The sequence below is a fragment of the Caenorhabditis elegans genome, chromosome X (genome assembly GCF_000002985.6).
Source record: "Caenorhabditis elegans chromosome X".
In the NCBI taxonomy this organism is placed as follows: Eukaryota; Metazoa; Nematoda; class Chromadorea; order Rhabditida; family Rhabditidae; genus Caenorhabditis; species Caenorhabditis elegans.
In genome coordinates this window covers 10,411,786-10,430,608 of record NC_003284.9, presented here as the reverse complement: position 1 = coordinate 10,430,608, position 18,823 = coordinate 10,411,786, and the positions used below count along the sequence as shown (strand labels likewise).

The window sequence follows — 18,823 nt, the reverse complement described above, 5'->3', positions numbered from 1 at the left end:
CGATCTATTGTTATGTACCGACTCACGTTTTCTTTTTTTTTATAAGAGTGATTCAGACCGGATTTTTTAGTAAAATTGTATTTTTAGTTCAATGTTATACTAAAATAATTTTATATTATTGTCTATTTTAAAACGTAACTGTAAAAAATTCGCATTCATTGTTTTTCATTTGAAGAATGTCTCTGAAAATTCTTTAATTCAAAAATGGCAATATTCACATTGTTGTTTTTTGTCGAAAATAAAAAAAGTTGCGGGAACTTCGAAATGCGAATCAAAACTTGTCGTATTTTCTTGATCATTTTTACACACCATGTAATTATTTTGCTACTTCATATTTTAATTCAGTATCATAAGCTATAAAAATTAATGGTACTTGTGTATTATTTCCCCTTAATTTTTTGAAATTGATTATTAAATAAAAACGTGTGGAGTTTTTTTTTTCATTTTTAGGCATAGTAAATTACCATTTCTAAATTAATAAGCTACAAAGATATTCAGAAAAAGATATAGCTTATAAGCTGTCAAAGCAAAGCATTCGGTGCAGGACATGGAAAACTTTTAAATGAAAACACGTGTTTTGAAATTAACATATATTTCAAAATATGAATTCTACATCAGAACATGTTGTGAGCAATTCAAAATTTTCAATAAATAATAATTTTGGCAATAGATTCATGTTGTAAATTAAAAAAATCAGGCAATATATTAATATTTTATGGTTTTTTGATACAATCCTTTTTTTCTTCTGAAAAAATTGTTCCCGAAATGGATACTATGTAGGCTAAATAAAACGTTTCCACAAGAATAGTTTTTGTTTGTAATTTAAAACCTCTCCTTCTTTTTGCAACGTCTAAATAGGAAATATACCTCAATGTGCCATAACCTTGTTTTTTTTAGCCATGAGCGTCACTAGGATCTAGTGGTCGTAGAGACAAATACCATCGCTAAATCATTGTTAATCGGCCATTGGAGAGAATATTCGTTAAATTGATACATCTACCCCTTACTCGATCCCCCTTCATTTATTCACCATCATTAATATCTATTTAGAAGATAAGCATCATTTCATCTCAAATCAATATAATAAATGTAGATCACCAAACAGAGGCATCCCGCTATTCTCACTCAGTCGGCAGCTATATGTGATGCTGCTGTTGCCTTTTTGTGTGTCTTCTTTGGGAATGGACAGGCGCTGTTTCCATTCTTCTCCACCAGCGTCTTCTTCATTCTTCGTCCGTCCTTCATCATTATTCGGGAAAACGAGCGGGGGAATGAAATGGAGAGAGAGAGAAAGGCGGACGTCGGAGGCCTTCTTTTCGGAATCAAGGCGAATTTCTTGCGGCCTTCGATCATCCCTCACTCTCTTTCACAACCTTGTCTGCTTGACCCGATGATGTCTTTTGACCGCTTGTCAATTCAAATTTGCACGTCTTGATTGCTATCAGAAAAATTTAAAATTGCGAGCATTTTTAGGAAATTTTTTTTGCAGCAACAGAATATGAGTTATCCTATTCAACGGTTGTCTGAAACTTAAAAATTGATAATTCTTTCCAACATTATAAGAAAAATATATTGTTTTTGCAGAAAAAACACTTAAGACTTTTCTACTTTTTGAACACATTTAAACAATTTGTGCATTCTCATTTTTTTCCTCTATTTCCCGGCTGTGTAACAATGCTGGACGCGTCCGTCCTCCTTGTGCCGTCCACTGGTCTTTCTCCGACGTCTTTGATGATGCATTCCTTATCGATCTAATTTTCTTTATCACAACATGTGTTTTTTTTTCTGAAACAGAATGGTTGCTTCGTAATAATCTTGGAAACAATATTTTATTTTGAGTCTTTAGATGAAAACAATATATTTCTGTTTTTGTTACTTTTGATATAATCTGAAAATTTTTTTCTGTTTTGTTATACTTCCTGTTTCTTGTAATTTACAATAAGTGTTTTTTTTTTCAGATTCAAGTTAAATTCAAGGAGTCATTGTGTGGTTTAAGTGTCGGCTTGCTCCAAGCCGCTCACAGCACCCAAAACCATGTCGTCATCAGGACTCGACGAGATTGATTTGAATTCTCTAAGGGTGAGTATTCGTGACCACCCATACATCAAGTAGAATGCGCACAATGAATTTACTGAAAAATGTTAATTTTTCTATTCAGTCTGGGTTATCGCCCGTGAAATTAATGGTGTTTCTATAGAAAACTACCTTTTGAAGTTGAATGAAACAATCAATTTTTGTCAGCTTTAAATTTTTGTCTCAAAACTAAGAAAAAGTGTATTTCGCAACATTCACACACACACAGACGAAGTCCCACTTTCTTTCTTCGAGTGTGTGTGTGTGGTGTAACAATTTTAAAAAATCATGTTGCTCTCTTCTCAGAAATATTTACAGCTGAGTAGGGGAAAGAAAATGCGAAACTACACCAAACAACACGGAAATCACAATGATTTTTTTCAGGACCCGGCTGGAATCTTCGAGCTAATTGAGGTTGTTGGAAATGGAACTTACGGGCAAGTGTATAAGGGTCGACACGTTAAAACAGCGCAACTTGCTGCAATCAAAATTATGAATATCAACGAAGATGAAGAAGATGAAATTAAGTTAGAAATTAATATGCTAAAGAAGGTATGTGTTTTGGTTAAACAAAAATATTCCTTTCAAAATTCCCCAAATATGAGAAATGGAATTAAACCTATTTTCGAATTATTAAGTTGTCCAGAATTTTAAATCAGTTAAAAAGAAAAAAAGAAATATCTAATTTCTGATAAATACATTTATAAATTATATTTGTATGAATTGATGAAAACTTAAAAACGAAAGCTATTTTGAAGACAGTTTTGAAATAGTGTGAAAAAGAAATTTCAAAAAAAGGAGAACACATCGATGAGGTCTTACACGGAAGAATCAAATTGATTTGCAGCACTCCCACCACCGGAACGTAGCCACTTATTATGGTGCTTTCATCAAAAAGCTGCCCTCTTCGACCGGAAAACACGATCAATTATGGCTGGTAATGGAGTTTTGTGGAAGTGGTTCTATCACCGATCTTGTAAAAAACACAAAGGGAGGCTCTTTGAAAGAAGAATGGATTGCATATATTTGTAGAGAAATTTTGAGGGTTTGTCTTTACCGATTCTCAGACATTTTCAAATGTATTTCTTATAGGGACTTTACCACTTGCATCAAAGCAAAGTTATCCATCGTGACATAAAAGGTCAAAATGTGCTTCTTACGGACAGTGCTGAGGTGAAGCTGGTAGATTTCGGAGTATCTGCACAACTTGACAAGACAGTTGGAAGAAGAAACACATTTATTGGAACACCATACTGGATGGCTCCCGAAGTTATTGCATGTGATGAAAGCCCTGAAGCTACTTATGATTCACGTTCGGATTTATGGTCTTTGGGTAAGTAATGACGATGTGTAATATAAAAAGTTTTTATAAGGCTTGGTATCAGCATTTCACTGATTTAAACACTGAATTTAGCAACGCACCCAAAATATATTTCTCAATTTTATTAATTTAATTCTACTTACAATAATAATCAAATTGAGGTAAATTGCAGAAAACTAACGCTGATTTCCTTCTCTAGAAAGCTGACAACAAAAAAATATGGCTATCAGCTTACTATTTCGAGAAACTAATTTTTTGGAAAACTTTAGCTAAATGAACACTGAAAACTAAGTTCTTTTCTAATTTGAAACTTTTAATATACATATTCAACGTCATTTAATTTCCAAAAGTGTTCTAGTAGAGCTATAGTCTGTTCTTGAACATACTATTTTGATGTTTTTTCTCACTATTCCAATATTTGCTCCGTCTCCTTCAATTCCCTCAACATATCTCCCTCCGGACATTTTCGTTGTGTTTGTGTCTGCTTTCTTTCATTATTTGCATTTATGTGTAAATGGGCACAAAATTCGTAGTACAACAGCATTAAAAAAGCAAAAAAAAACCAAACAGGGGTTTTGTATAAATGGAAAATGACTCATGGAGTTTCAAAATCTTATTGTTATCCAATTTAGGAATCACGGCATTAGAAATGGCGGAAGGTCATCCACCGTTGTGCGATATGCATCCGATGAGAGCGTTATTTTTAATTCCAAGAAATCCGCCGCCAAAGTTGAAAAGAAATAAGAAGTGGACCAAGAAGTTCGAGACTTTTATTGGTGAGTTTTTTTGCAGATAATTTTTCAGTCCGATTATATGAAACAATAAATTGTAAAAATGTGTCGCTATTCGTATTTTTGAAACAGTTTTGCAAATGGGTTTTTGCTGAAATTTTAAGGAAGCACGCACGGGCAAATAGAGTACATTCCAAACAATATTTTCAAGTCTAAATGATGCAGGTCAAGTTTTAAATTTCAGAGACTGTACTTGTGAAGGATTACCATCAAAGGCCCTACACTGGAGCCCTACTTCGTCATCCATTTATCAAAGAACAACCACATGAGCAAACGATCCGGCATTCAATCAAAGAGCATATTGACCGAAATCGGCGGGTGAAGAAGGATGATGCAGACTACGAGTATTCCGGCAGTGAAGATGATGAACCATCTCCGAACAATCGTGGTCCTTCAATGGGCATTCGAGATGACTCGGAGAGCAGTTCAATGATTCCAATGGATAACACATTGCGTAAAGGCTTTCAAAAATTGCAAGAGAGTAGTCGTGGTTTTGCAGAACCAGGTGCTCAGCAGCTGAGGAGACTGCCCCAGCAACCAGCACCAGCTCCATTCCAATATCAGCAGTCTCGGTATGTCACCACTTTCACTCAATACTTTTCACAGTTCAGATTTGACGTTGTTCTCTTAATAGTTTCATTGTAAATTTGAAACCTTCAGATACGTTGAGCCAAGACGAGAATCATCCGAAGTCAAACTGAGGGCTGTTTCATCTAGAGGAGCTGCCGATGGTCCACGTCATTCGCCAGCATCAAGGCCACGGCCCGTGAGTCATCATCAGGTTTTGTTTTCTTACCTTCCTTTTAATATTGTCTAAACAGTCATTCAGTACTAATAATATACTAATAATAACAAACATTAACAAAGTTGAAGCATGTAGGGTATGAACGATTCAAATAACCAGTTGAGGTTTTTTTTAATAATAAAAATAATGGAGGCTATACAGAAAAAATGTTTGTTTACCTGGCTTAAAAGTGTTTGTAGTGTAGTTTTAAAAGTTTTAAATAACGTAAATAAATTTTCAGCGATCTCCACAACAATCCCATCCTGCAGCCCCACACTTGGCGGATTTAGCAAACTATGAAAAAAGAAGACGATCGGAACGAGAAGAGCGACGGGAAAGAGAACGTCAGGCTCACCACGCTATGCCGATTGCACGTGTTTCTGCAAGTGTACCTGCTCCACAACAGTCTCGAAAAATGTCAGAACCCCTTCTGATCACTCATGTAAAACCAGAAGATCTTGACGTGCTCGCCAGTGAGCTTTCTAAAATGGGCGGTCATCACAATGGACGCAGTCGCGAGGAGAGCATGAGCCCACCGCCACCGGCGCCACCACCGCGTGAGGCATCGATCTCGTCTATCACAGACACGATTGACGTGGGTGAATTGGATAATGGAGCAGATGCGGAGTGGGACGATTTGAAGGACATTATGATGAACGGAGAAGGCACACTGCGCGGCCCGAATAAGCCGCTTCCGCCAACACCGACAGATGGCGAGAATACACTTGTGTCAGATGTGCGTCGCAATGGAAATGGAAATAGTGGCCATGGGGCTTACAAGGGAAAGAAAATTCCAGAGGTTGGTAGTGTGAGATGAGCGAAAATATATACTCGTTTCTTTATTTTTTTTCAATTATCTAAATTGGTGCATTTCAAAAATCGATAATATCAATAAGATGCTCACTTTAAAAATTAAATAAATATGAAAAAGCCAATTAAAAAAATAAAAACACTACTGTTTCTGTAGCAGCTATTTTCAAAAAATTATAACTGGCAATAACATAAAGGTGCTTTTAAAATAAAAGGAACTGCCACGACGCCGGGAAAATTTGAGATAAGCTTTCACAACTCAATTTAAAACGTATTTAAAAAACAGAATATTTTCTAGATTCGCCCTGGAATTATCTCTCTTGACGACGACGACAGCGACTCGGACAACGAGGAAGGCAACGAGCCCCTTATGTTCAAACCAATTGTACGTTGTCCCTTCTCTATTTTTTTTTGGTTTCTCTCGGCCAATGTTATACATAGTGTTGACGGCTCTATACCACTCGTGAAACATCTTATTTGGTTCCAGAACGCCTCAAGCTCGCGCGGCGCCCTGCCAGATCTCTTGCCCAAATCGCCACAACTCCGCCGTCAAATAAATGACCAAACACGCCAGATGAGTGACGATCGTGCAGATGAGGTGAGTGTTTTGATTTGAGAATAATATATGTAGTGGAAACCATAAATTTGAACGATAAAACATGTAATTTTATAATTATGTAGAGCGCCTCTCTATTTGGAAGTTTTTATGTAAGTTACTCGATTTGAAATGACAGAATTTGTTGTGATTTTCCGATTTATTCCCCCTTTGGTTAAACTGTTGGTCATCTTTTCAGAAAACAAATCATCCTGTGTTTTATTGTTTTTGATGCTGGTTATTCAGTTATTTTAATTTTCGAAAGATATGTAGTTCTTCTTTGTTGCGGTTCTTTTTTTATTGTTTCAATGTCTTTGGATATATTTTTGATGATCAAAAATCAAAATACAAATTTTTGTTGAAGTGATTATATTTTGTCAGAAGATAAATTTTAATAAATAATAAAACATGATTTGATTTCAGCAACCAAATGGATTCCAAAACTCTGACAGCCGTTCATCAATTCAGCATTCATTTTCGAATCGTGATCGCGAAAAGTCATTTGTTGGATATTTTGGTGGTGGCGCCGGAGCCGGTGGTGGCACAGTAAATCGACCAGGGAGACCGCAAGACATTAACCAAGTTCAAGTTAATGTGACACCAAATTCTAATGGAACACCAGCTGAGAACGATGCTCCAGAAATCAGGAAGTACAAGAAAAAGTTCAGTGGAGAGATTTTGTGTGCAGCTCTCTGGGGAGTTAACTTGCTTATTGGAACAGACAGTGGACTTATGCTTTTGGATCGAAGTGGACAAGGAAAAGTTTACCCGCTCATCAGTCGGAGAAGGTTTGATCAGATGACGGTTCTCGAGGGACAAAATATTCTCGCAACAATTTCCGGAAGAAAAAGGAGAATCAGAGTGTATTATTTGAGCTGGCTCCGTCAGAAAATTTTAAGAACAGAGGTATGGTTTATAAACATTTTGGATATATCTAATTTTATGTCTTATAGGGTGCTGGAAGCGCCAATACGACTGAAAAAAGAAATGGATGGGTTAATGTTGGAGATTTGCAAGGAGCCATTCATTTCAAAATTGTTCGCTATGAAAGGATAAAGTTCTTGGTAGTTGGTCTAGAGTCGTCAATTGAGATTTATGCGTGGGCACCGAAGCCATACCATAAGTTCATGAGTTTCAAGTCATTCGGATCTTTGAGTCATGTTCCTTTGATTGTCGACTTGACAGTTGAAGACAATGCAAGACTCAAGGTTCTTTATGGATCGACAGGTGGATTCCATGCAATTGATTTGGATTCTGCAGCGGTCTATGATATTTATACGCCAGCACAGGTATGATAACTTCAGAATAAGAATTGAAAACAAAGATGAATCATTTAAATGTTAGCCTTTTATTTTTAATTGTTTAGAGCGGTCAAACTACGACTCCACATTGCATAGTTGTTCTTCCAAACTCCAATGGAATGCAACTCCTTCTCTGTTATGACAGTGAGTTTTCAAAAATAGTATTCACTTCTTTATCTATTCTTATTTCAGATGAGGGAGTATATGTTAACACGTACGGAAGGATGACAAAGAATGTAGTCCTGCAATGGGGAGAAATGCCAAGCAGTGTGGCGTACATTTCAACGGGTCAGATTATGGGATGGGGCAACAAGGCGATTGAGATTCGATCCGTTGACACTGGCCATTTGGATGGAGTGTTTATGCACAAGAAAGCTCAGAAGCTGAAATTCTTGTGTGAGAGAAATGATAAAGTAAGCTTTTTTAATATTTTGTCTTTACGAAGATTGTTGAAATTATTCCGTTCGTATGATTTTTTTGAAAACTCCATTTATGTGCCTCATAATGATAGTGCATATCAAAATTAATCTTAATGGATTTATTATTAAAAATGTGGTTTTTTTGTGAGGAAATATAATACGCATTACATAAGTACCCATAAGTGTACACAAAAAGTTTCGTATCTTCATCATAATTTCTAATTTTCTTCAGGTATTCTTCTCGTCTGCGAAGGGTGGAGGGTCTTGCCAGATCTACTTCATGACCTTAAATAAGCCAGGGTTGACAAATTGGTAAACTGGTCTCGAATCAATCGTTTTCCATTTTTTAAAATATGTATTTGTAAAATAATCATTTATCAAAAAAAATTAATAATAATTGTTATGGTCGTGTGATTGTTGTCGTCATGAGAACCATCATTCTCTCCCGTTTCCCCGCTTTTAGCCAATTTCAAAGTCATTTTCTAACCATGAAACCATCTCGATACTATTCCCTCTTCCGCAACTGTATTTCAAGCATCCATCCAGGATTTCAAATAACCTAATATGTTAAAATCTACACTTTCCTCTTCATTTTCCCCGTTTCAAAATGTTTATGAATAAAGATAAAACAACAAAAATTTGCTCACAATGTGATTAAATCGCTTTTTAGGCATTTCATGTACATTTCCGTCACCCTTCTCCAAATCAAAAGTGCTCATACTCGTATTATTTGAATATTATCCTAATCATTTTTCAAATTCCTCCGTCCAATTGCCTAATCATAATTTTCTTTGTTCTAGTTCTGATTTATTTTTCCTTTGAATAATTGTCTCAAAATTTAAATAAACAATTAAAATCCTAACGTTTCGATTAGTTCAAGTGAAAAAAAAACAATACTAAGTTCAGTCTATGACGTTTCAATTAATGGAAGCAAAGATGGAATGGCTATCAGATTTTTTAAATCTCGACAATAAGAAACTGGTAATCTACAATGATCCTACTGCATGCCTCTAATTGTTCACATTTAAAAAAAAGCTGAAGTAATAACCTTAACCTTGTTATCTACAAATTGCTAGCAAAAAGTTTTGATTCTTCTCCAATAAAAAAGGAATTGATAAAACGTATTTCCTCTATTAGTCTTGCATGCAAGACTAATTTTCGATTGGACCGGGTTGCAATACTAATAGAGGAAATAAGGTATATGCGTTCTACTTGAATGATACCTTAATTTCTTAAAATACACACGGAACAGAAACGATATGATTCCAGAATGTATTGTTAGTAAAATATTTTATGATATTTCAAAAAATGCTCCTGTTGCTCAGCTGAAGAAGACCAGCAGAGAGAGTGAACGTTGCGTATACACAGTATCTACCCAATTGTGGCATTTCATCTTTTTCATTGATATGCTTATAGGATTTTATTAATATAACCTCTTTTGCACACAATGTCATGCTTAATAGCCTCAGTTAGATCGCATGCGATTACGGGCCGCGTACGGACCAGTTTGACGGATGATAGACAAAATGGTTGCCCAGAGGAATTTTTCATGAAAATTGAGTTTTTGAAGTACCAACAATGCTATTTGGTTCATTGTAGCCAGTTGGCTAATTTTTTGCCTGATTCAAGGTTTAGTTTTAAAAAGTGCAGTTTTGCCGACCGGGACGGTTAATTTACGGACCATCTACGGACCGGCTACGGCCAAACTACGGATGATCACCAAAACGGAGGATAATACGAAAAAATTTGTTCATGAAAATGGAGTTTTTGAAGTGCCTACACTCTCCTTTGGCTAATTTGAGCACTTTTTTCGTGCTAGAACCTGAAATTTTCAAAAACAAAAATTTGTTGCCCGGGACGGTTCATTTACGGTCCGTCTACGGGCCGGCGACGGACCGTCTACGGACCGGAAACGGCCCAACTACGGCTCAAGAGCCATCTCGGTCGGTAAATGTGGTTTTTGCTCTAAATAATGCATTTAACGACGTAAAAATGCTTAAATTAGCCAAATGATATCATAGGTATTTAAAAAAATTCGTTTTCTTAAAATCCATTTTTTCCTCTTAATGGCCATTTTTTACATTCCCCGTAGTTTGCCCGTAATTGGTCCGTCCCGCTTTTCATATCCGTAGTTCGCCCGTTAATGGTCCGTTCCCGGTCCAAGATCCGTAAACGGACCGTACCCGCTTTGCCTGTGGTTTTTGAATTTCAAAAAATGTTTTAGCTAAAATCTCCAATTTTGACGGCTTTTCCGTGTCGCAGCGACCAGATATAGTTGTTTTTTTTTATTAATTTAATAACTGCTTTATTTTACATAGTTAGTTTATATCATGTTATTTCGACAACTTGGGTACATTTTAAACCGATTGGTAACGAATAGGTAACCAAACAGAAATAGTTTGTTGGAAAATTTATGAATGCGCACCTTTTCTACAATATGCGATGTAACAAACAGATTCATCAATTTATGTATATAAACCTACAACCACATATAACCGTGCAAGTCTACATTTTTGACCTATTTCACAACACCTTCCCTCTTTCTTCTCTCTGCGCGCACCAATTGCGCGTTTGTCTGCATACACAGCGATCGGTGTTTGCGTACTTCCCTCGAGGCTTGATTTTCGGAAATACATGTTTTGATTCATTCTACTGTTTATTGTCCCATTCATATTTTGTTTCTGATTCTTTTTGTTACCATTTTTGTGTGCTAAAAGTTATTTGTTATTTTTTTTTGTGTAATTTTCGCTTTTGCAGGTAATAATGAGCAACTATTCTACAAACGGATCAAGAAAAATAAGAATTAGCAACAGCGACGATGATAGCAGGGAGACTCGCTTTTCGATTCAGCCAAGAAATTCTGTAAGAATACTCCAATAATTGGTTAAAAATGGTCACTAGTTGAATTTTTCAGCATAAAACAAAAGAGGAAAGATATCGAGACAAGGAAAAGGAGCGTGATCATGAAAGGCATCACGATAGGGAAAGAAGAGACGATCGATATAGGAAAGTTGACTCCAGGGGTACGTGCAAAAAAGTAATAACCAGTAGTTGGTGTATGAAACTATTTTCTGGTTCATTGTTGTTCATTTGCGATTTTTCAGATCATCGAGACAGAAATCGGCGATCACCAGCGGGCAGCCGAACTTATTGCCGAGATGAGCCGGATCGACGTCGAAACAACCATAGTGACAGAAACCGTCGTGACAGATCTTCGGAACGTGACCGTGACAATCGAAGTTCCAAATCTAAGACAAAATCGCCAGATAGCTTACGATCAAAGTCTTCAAGAAAGTCGCAAACACCAAACCACTTGCCGGATGATGGAAAACTTTTTGACAGAAGTAAGTAGTTTTTATTGTAGCCTTTTGCAAGAACTAAGTTTTTATTTCAGTTCTCGACCCAAATTACAAAAAGAAAGAGAAGACCGTCATGGAGGTTGAAGACGTTGAGATGTCTCCCGTAGAAATGCTAGATGAAGAGGAGGTGTCTACCTTCACGTTTGATGATGCCTGTGGCCCAGTGAGACCTTCAAATGAGCCTGAAGAAAAAGACTACAAATCGGAGGGTGACCCAGAATCGAGACCCGCGACCCCAAAAACTCCATTAACACCAGATTATTTGGGTTTGTTTTTTTGCCTAAATATAATAGAAACAAAAATATACGAATGTTGAAAAAGATCACAATTGAAGACTGAATCTTAAATTCTTATTCAGTTACACAGTGCGTTTAGGCCCTCTTTACTACCCTCTGAGTTTTAGGTTATACCCTGTTTTGTGAGTTGTTATGAGAAAGAAACATTGCCATAGTTTTCGAAGTACAATTATAAAAGTTTTTGGTAAAGTAAATCTTATGACTGTATTTTGTTTATTAGCTTAAACACATCAGTAACCTGAAATTCAGGGCTATTGCGTGTAAAACTTGCACGCAATTTATTATCTTCTTTGGTTCGAAATCCAAAAACACGCTAAACAATTTTAAAAATTAGTTCTTCATTCCAGAAAACACAATTGTTTCATTGAATGAGACATTATCAGACGACGAAGATAAAGGACCAGATGACAAATATGGCAAAACTCCAGACAAAGAACAGTGGGAGTCTATGACTGAGAATGAACAAAAGGTAGAACTACATTTAAACATTGTATTCTTTATTAATTTTATTTACAGTTGCACCGAGACGCAATGAAGAAACGTCGAGAACAGCGCCATCGTGAAGCAGTCTCCAAACTACCGGTGTACTATCCAGGATTGAGAGGATGTCAGCATATTTCTGAATATGTGATCCTAAATGTCATTGCAGAAGGTACTTATGGAGAAGTTTTTCGTGGTAAAAATACAAGGACGGATGAAGTTGTTGCGTTGAAAAGATTCAAAATGGAAAAGGAAAAGGAAGGGTTCCCAATTACTGCACTCCGAGAGATCAATATGCTACTCAAAGCGGGTGCTCATGAAAATATTGTGAACGTCAAGGAGATACTCGTTGGAAGTACCAAGACTGAAGTTTATATGGCAATGGAGTATGTGGAGCACGACGTGAAAAGCTTGATTGATAAGATGCGCTCGAGAAATCAACGATTCAAGACTGGACAACAGAAAACTTTGATGTCTCAGTTGCTCTCAGGAATTGAGCATATGCACAAACTATGGATTCTTCATCGTGATCTTAAAACTTCCAATCTCTTGATTTCTCATTCCGGCATTTTGAAAATCGCCGATTTCGGACTGGCACGTGAATACGGAGAGGCACGAGACATTGAAAAACGCATGAAGCTCACTCCCATTGTTGTCACTCTTTGGTACAGGTCACCAGAGCTTCTTTTGGAGCCAAAAACATACTCAACACCAGTCGACATGTGGTCTATTGGATGCATCATGGCCGAATTTATTATGATGAAGCCAATGTTTCAAGGGGATAGTGAGCCTAATCAAGTGCACCAAATTTTTCAAATGATGGGAACTCCAACGGAACAAATTTGGCCGGACATTAAAGAACTGAAAGTATGGAATATGGTTGAGTTTCCACCAGTAAAACCTGGTCAGCTGAGGAGAATCTTCAAAGGAGAAAAGTTAGTGAATGAAACTGGATTTGATCTTTTGAATGGGTTAGTTGAAATTATATTCGAGTCTTAGAAAAAATTATTATGTTTATTTTCAGAATGCTCTGTCTGAATCCAGCAAATCGATTGACTGCATCCGAAGCTCTTCAACATGACTGGTTCAGGTGAGTACAGTTTAAACCGTGTTTTTAGTTAGACCAAGCACGAGTTCATTATTTATAGATATGTTCTACTTTGTTTTCTAATTTCAGTGAACACCCGAAAGCTGTTCCTCCAGAGGACCTTCCCGTGTACCCAGCAAAGAGTGAGTTGAATGCGGCGCCTCCTGAGAACCGAAGGAAAAATAGACTAGAAGCATTGTTGGCTGATGAAGAACCGGAACGAGCAGCGCTTTTACGTCAGTTCAACGTGAAAGCCGAGCAGCTGAAGCCAAGTGGATTTCAGCTTAGAGGCTAAATTTTTAGATTAATAAAGGACTACAAAAAAAGAATACAAAGTCTTTTGACAATTGAATTTTATACTGAGGCTATTGAAAGCTCTCCAAAATTTTTTATGGCGATTCCAAGTTTTAAGAAAAAGTGCTCCAGTTAAAATCTCCATTTTTGTTTTATATTCATAATTTTTTGTACATCACTCTCTCACTTCTCCACCATCCATTGTTTTTGTCATTGTTTTTGCCAATTTTGTCATTGATCTTTTCTTAACTAGTCACTATGATCTTTTTTGTGTTTACTAGTATCATATCTTCAAAGTAGTAAATGTGATAAGGTATGAATAATTGTAATTTAGACGTAAAATAAAGATAACGTTTATTGAAAAACAAGATCAGTAAAAATCATTAAAAATAAGTTGAAAGACATATTCATTGATATTTGATGGGACACAGATCACTGTCGCTTACGTCTGTCGTGCTATTTTTGATTGTGCTGGCCCACCAGGCAAGTTGAGTGAAGTTCTCATTGATAAAATGTTCAAATGTATCACCAGATAACGGACGAGCCACGGAGTTCTGGAAACAAATTTACAATAACCACTATTACTGTTATTCTGATTTGTTTTTAGATTTTGATCTTCTGATTATTGTTACCCCACAAAGTTTTATTTAATTTCTTGATTGAGACTAGCACTTTTTTTTTATAATTTTGAACAAAGTTTCCAAACTTTCCAAATTTCCAAACCTCTTAGCAGCAAAAACAAAAGAAGTAAAATACAACTTTATCTTTTGGTAAAATGGAAATACTTAGTGTTAAAAAATTGAGGAACAATTTGATAACATCAATATTTGAAAAATTAATTTATGTATGTATCAAAACAAAGAAAAATGAACATCAAACAACTTACTATGAATAACGGCGTCCGATTATCAAATAGAGCAGGAGAGTTCAATAGGATCACCCAAGTTCCGACAACGTTCATTATAGAAAAAATGATGAGGAAAATTCTGTCAATTACATTTGCAACATAAGACCAATCCTCTGAGACCTTGTCTTCTTTTTTCAAAGAATTAAAATATTCGGCAATAAATTCAACATTTTGAATCATGTTTCTGATCAAGTCTGGATGCATTCCTTTCTTTTTTAATTCTGATAACCGTCCATTCAACTGACGTTCATTAACTGTTATGAAAAATGGTGATGGTCTTCGTGAATCCATAAAAGGCCCGATATCTGAGAGAGAGAATTAATCAATTTTCTCTAGTTTGTCAAAACATGCTTTAAAAAAATACCAGAAATACTCGATCCTCGATCGCTCCCATCATCTTCTTCTGCTGTTTTTATACAAATATACCGTGGAAGAGTATGTATAAATACAACTTTCATCCAGTGAGGCATTGGGAATGATGAACCATCCCTGAAATTTCCAAATTTTTCAAAAAACACTTTTTCAAAAACCCACCGTCTATAAAAATTTAATGAAATAACAGACAACATGATAGAAATAGATACTAGAAACATTGTGAATAATAAGTATTTTCCTGAAACCGTTTTATATTAAATAAACTGAAGTTTTTAGAAACATACCAATTAAAGGAATGACCAGTGATGTAGGTGGAACGAGATCGATAAGAATGAGGTAGAATACAGTAAGTGTGACCAGAATAGAAATGGAAAATGTCATTTTGTGCTCGATTGGTGGAACGTAAAAGACAATGGATGTAAGAATAGCTGAAAGACATTTTGAAAGAAGACAGCTAAATAAGAGATTGTGTGAAACATTGAAATATTATTCGAACCTAAAAATTATTAGATGTGAAAATTTTGCACAAAAACAGACGTATTTGCATTTTGCATGAAAAATGCAATATTTTTGTTTTTGTTGAAGAACATTCAAAATAACTTTTTGTCGTGTTTAAGAAAAACATACCAAACATAGTGCATGGAATCATTAAATTGATTGTATAAAACAGGGTTTTCCGTCGAATTTCAATTTTGAACGTGATATCAATGTAAAAGTCTTGACCACAACATCCGGCATAAATTTTTTCGTGACGTGCCGAATTTAACTCCATCAGATCCCATTCTAAACTTCTGAAAAAAAAAGAAATTGAAGACGCATGAGCGCAAACTTGAAGCTTACGGGTAGTAACCACTAAGGTCCATTCCTCGACCTAAAAATTGAAACTCTCCTTCATCGTCAGCTTTGTTCACAACTTCGCATCCCGTCGTCTATAAAAAAATATAAAATTGTCAAAAAAATTGTCCTGTAAGATAAATATAAAAAAATTTATCTTACAGGAAGTTGCCTGACGTCCAACAAAAATCCGTTGTAAGTCCAACCACCAAATTTCATCCAGCATGTTTGTGTATCATAAGGGAAATATTCAATGTCGATTGAGCAAAAGCTTTTATAAATTGAAGGCGGCTTCCAGACCTGTTTCAAAAAACTTTACCAATTCATTAAAAATATCAAGACATTTTTTTATTACGACATATCATCTCTCATTTTCCTATCTCAATTGTAATCGAGCAGAGAAGTCGCAACATAAATTTTCGATCGCGACATTTGCTCTATCGAAGAGCGGAAGTGGGTCAGTTTGACAGCGAAACAAGTGAATTGAGCGGGGCAAGAGCAAAAATGAGAAAAATTGATTGAGACATCGTATTACAAATAAATTGATGATTGGATGAAAACTTGAAGTAATTAAAAAAAAAAATCAACTTACAACTAATCCGTTATAGTAAACTATTGCATCACTCATAATTGTGATATGGGGTTCTCCGTCAGCACTGAAATATATCAAAAATGTTTATTTTTACGGAATCTGTTTTGATACTTTTAACATAACAATCACTGAAAATGTTATTTAAAATGTGCGACAATTAAATTTTTTTTTCTTTTTCACAAAGCTCAAATAGAAATTTTTGTTCTTCACTATTTTCTAAATTGACAAAATTTGAAAAATTTACAGCGACTGCCATATCTTTAAATTAAACATCTGTATGATTTGTTTCAATTGCACACGTTTGTTGTTCAATTTAATATAACCATCAAAAAGTATCTCACTTGTTATATAATAGAATATCTGGAATCCATATTTGATCTACTGGCACATGAAGTTTCCTGATCTTCCCCCACCGACCAGGATCCCACATCAGTCGATAGTCAAACCATTGCATTTCTAACCAAAGATTTGTTGTTAGCACTTGATTTACCTCGTCCTGCAAAACGGAGAAAGAAGGTTATAGTTGCTCTTAAAGACCACCCCTCTTCTGTCACACTCATAAACACGAACGAGCTCATTAGTGTCGTACTGGCTCAGTAAGATGAGCTATATTTTCAAAGTGTGAGATGTCGGGCGCAAAACGGAACGAGTTTGGTTGTAGGTAATCGGAGACAATAAAAATGAGAACGTGGACAAAAACTTTGTGCTTCGAAATTTATTTTGAGATCTTGAAGAAGTTTTTTTTACCGAAGTTTAAACTGCTACTTGGATTTCACACAAACATTGAAGTTCCTGATAACGGAAACGATGTTGGCTGAGTTGTAATTATGTAATGATTTGTTAGAACAAGACATCATCTATGAAGTTTTCATATAACTGAAGCTATAAAAAAGATATGAATATGAGACTATAAAAATATGAGTTAAACTTCAAAAATCTAAAAAATTTTCACAAGCGTATGTCTTTAGACATAATAACTTAGGTGTGTTTCTACACACAAACGCTGATTCTAATGTTGTAGTCGTATTTTTCCTATATGCTTTTATGTTAGCTTATTTGGGTCAATTTTAAAAATTAGTTGCGGTATGTTTTGCAATGAAAATGTGAACGACAAAAAAGAAAATGGTTTATATTGTTGCTGAAACCTAGAACATGACAAGTTTTTAAAGAAAATCAGGATATTTTCTTGCTTTAAAAAAAAACTTACCACATCAATGATCCGAATGAGAGAAGATCCAAATTTGACTTTAACACTTTCACTTGCATTTTTGATTGGTCGAACGTTTTTGTTGTAATAGTAAAGTAGGTCTTCATACATTTGGTCCGCATATCGGTTTGGATTGACATAGAAAAATAGTCCAGCTGAATCTTCAGTGGATTAAAATTTTTAAACACGGGGTTCATACGCTTACCATATACAAAAATCCTGAGCAGAAATGCGAAGTTCATGGTATTGTCGGTTTCATCGCGTGGTGAGGAGTTGTTGAGTGGCGTTTCAGAGTCAACTCGACAAGGGATCGACTTTTTCCTATCAGATAGTGTTTGGTAGTGGTGGATTTGATGAAGCTGGAGTGAGAAGAGAGATAAAGATTGATAGAGTTAATCACTCTTAAGATAACATTGCCAGTTTTCTTTCTAGCCAACGTCAAAAGAGTCAAGGGTTAGAGATGGAATCAAGAGCAAGTAGGACACGGTGTAACCAGGAAAAATCATTTTGAAAACACGAGAGAACTGCTATTAATGAACAAAAAAAATAAATATTCACTTAAAATTAAAATTGAATTGATGGATATTTATTAGTATTGAAAGTTTAATTTTCTAATAAAACATTTAGTCGAATAGTAATCTATCAGTAAGTTTATGTTTCGTAAAATTGACTTCCGTATTTTTTCCATCAGTATTGTACCTCATTTTTCAGTTTTGGCAATTCCTATCTCTGTTGTTTGTTTTTTTTGCCAAAAGTATTTACTGATAAATGTTAGTTATTATATCTTCTATAATTTTGCGGCTAGTAGTTATTTAATATATCATAAAATAAACTGAGATAAAAGATTTTCAAAGTAATGGTTTGCAATGCTGATAGTAGTTGTAGGTCGTATTAAATAGCAGAGAAGCACAACTACTGCTAATACACGAAGTACGGTAGATGTTAAAAAAGGAAAAATGTGTGTATGAAAAATTTTCTTGGAATTAGAAAGGGTTCCATATTTAATTTTTTTTTTCGAATTTCTAATTTTGGTAGCACCTTTAGTTTTTTTCTAAAAAATTAATCAGGATCTTTTTGAATCTTAGACCGCTCGACATTCGGTAATAATTTGTTGAAACTATTGAAAATTTGATTGAAACCTCTCCACTAGACTGTTAAATTACCATCCAAATTGTTTCCGAGTTTACTTTTAAAAATTTATCAGAATGTTGCAAAAATTGAAGAAACACAGCAAAATACTCTGCGAAGCCTGTGAATGTTTTCTAATGATTTTATTAAAATAATTTTTAAATTTAGTA

General features: G+C 35.3%; 3 protein-coding genes across 6 annotated transcripts; 2 read left to right on the top strand and 1 right to left on the bottom strand.

Moving 5' to 3' along the window:
* Nucleotides 1-1,951: 1,951 nt before the first annotated feature.
* mig-15 (Serine/threonine-protein kinase mig-15) lies at nt 1,952-8,956 on the top strand (the record flags this gene model as incomplete). 4 transcript variants are annotated; one of them, NM_001029803.6, is made up of 16 exons in its annotated part: nt 1,952-2,079; nt 2,458-2,625; nt 2,921-3,118; nt 3,166-3,406; nt 4,027-4,170; nt 4,370-4,639; nt 4,685-4,757; nt 4,846-4,966; nt 5,211-5,768; nt 6,078-6,164; nt 6,267-6,377; nt 6,798-7,280; nt 7,328-7,663; nt 7,741-7,819; nt 7,868-8,088; nt 8,327-8,956. In NM_001029803.6, the coding sequence occupies 16 exons, from the start codon at nt 2,035-2,037 to the stop codon at nt 8,408-8,410; spliced, it is 3,219 nt and encodes a 1,072-aa protein (NP_001024974.1). In that variant the 3' UTR covers nt 8,411-8,956. The 4 variants fall into 4 exon arrangements, with proteins under 4 accessions (NP_001024974.1, NP_001024972.1, NP_001024971.1 ...); NM_001029802.5 differs by adding an exon at nt 6,461-6,487 and having other exon boundaries at nt 2,035-2,079; nt 4,370-4,757; nt 8,327-8,954; NM_001029801.5 differs by having other exon boundaries at nt 1,959-2,079; nt 4,370-4,757; nt 4,846-4,951.
* Nucleotides 8,957-10,843: 1,887 nt separating this feature from the next.
* Nucleotides 10,844-13,978, top strand: cdk-11.2 (Cyclin-dependent kinase 11.2). Its single transcript, NM_077345.7, has 8 exons — nt 10,844-10,956; nt 11,009-11,117; nt 11,199-11,438; nt 11,489-11,719; nt 12,097-12,218; nt 12,266-13,200; nt 13,254-13,319; nt 13,407-13,978. The coding sequence occupies exons 1-8, from the start codon at nt 10,858-10,860 to the stop codon at nt 13,609-13,611; spliced, it is 2,007 nt and encodes a 668-aa protein (NP_509746.2). The 5' UTR covers nt 10,844-10,857; the 3' UTR covers nt 13,612-13,978.
* Nucleotides 13,948-17,884, bottom strand: acr-8 (AcetylCholine Receptor). Its single transcript, NM_001375112.3, has 12 exons — nt 17,731-17,884; nt 17,526-17,680; nt 16,660-16,814; nt 16,319-16,382; nt 15,889-16,026; nt 15,733-15,821; nt 15,520-15,683; nt 15,177-15,320; nt 15,052-15,130; nt 14,882-15,006; nt 14,497-14,822; nt 13,948-14,164 (listed from the first exon to the last, which is right to left on the bottom strand). Exons 1-12 carry the CDS (start codon nt 17,765-17,767, stop codon nt 14,018-14,020), a joined length of 1,623 nt encoding a protein of 540 aa, NP_001361818.1. The 5' UTR covers nt 17,768-17,884; the 3' UTR covers nt 13,948-14,017.
* Nucleotides 17,885-18,823: the final 939 nt, after the last annotated feature.

Excerpts from the sequence above, each read along its gene's own strand:
- cdk-11.2 (NM_077345.7), top strand. The coding sequence starts at position 10,858 with ATGAGCAACTATTCTACAAACGGATCAAGAAAAATAAGAATTAGCAAC. Across the intron at positions 10,957-11,008 it reads CGATTCAGCCAAGAAATTCT|CATAAAACAAAAGAGGAAAG; the intron begins GTAAGAATACTC and ends TGAATTTTTCAG. Across the intron at positions 11,118-11,198 it reads TAGGAAAGTTGACTCCAGGG|ATCATCGAGACAGAAATCGG; the intron begins GTACGTGCAAAA and ends GCGATTTTTCAG.
- acr-8 (NM_001375112.3), bottom strand. The coding sequence starts at position 17,767 with ATGAACTTCGCATTTCTGCTCAGGATTTTTGTATATG. Across the intron at positions 16,383-16,659 it reads GATATTCTATTATATAACAA|TGCTGACGGAGAACCCCATA; the intron begins GTGAGATACTTT and ends GATATATTTCAG. Across the intron at positions 16,027-16,318 it reads TTTACTATAACGGATTAGTT|GTCTGGAAGCCGCCTTCAAT; the intron begins GTAAGTTGATTT and ends TTTTTGAAACAG.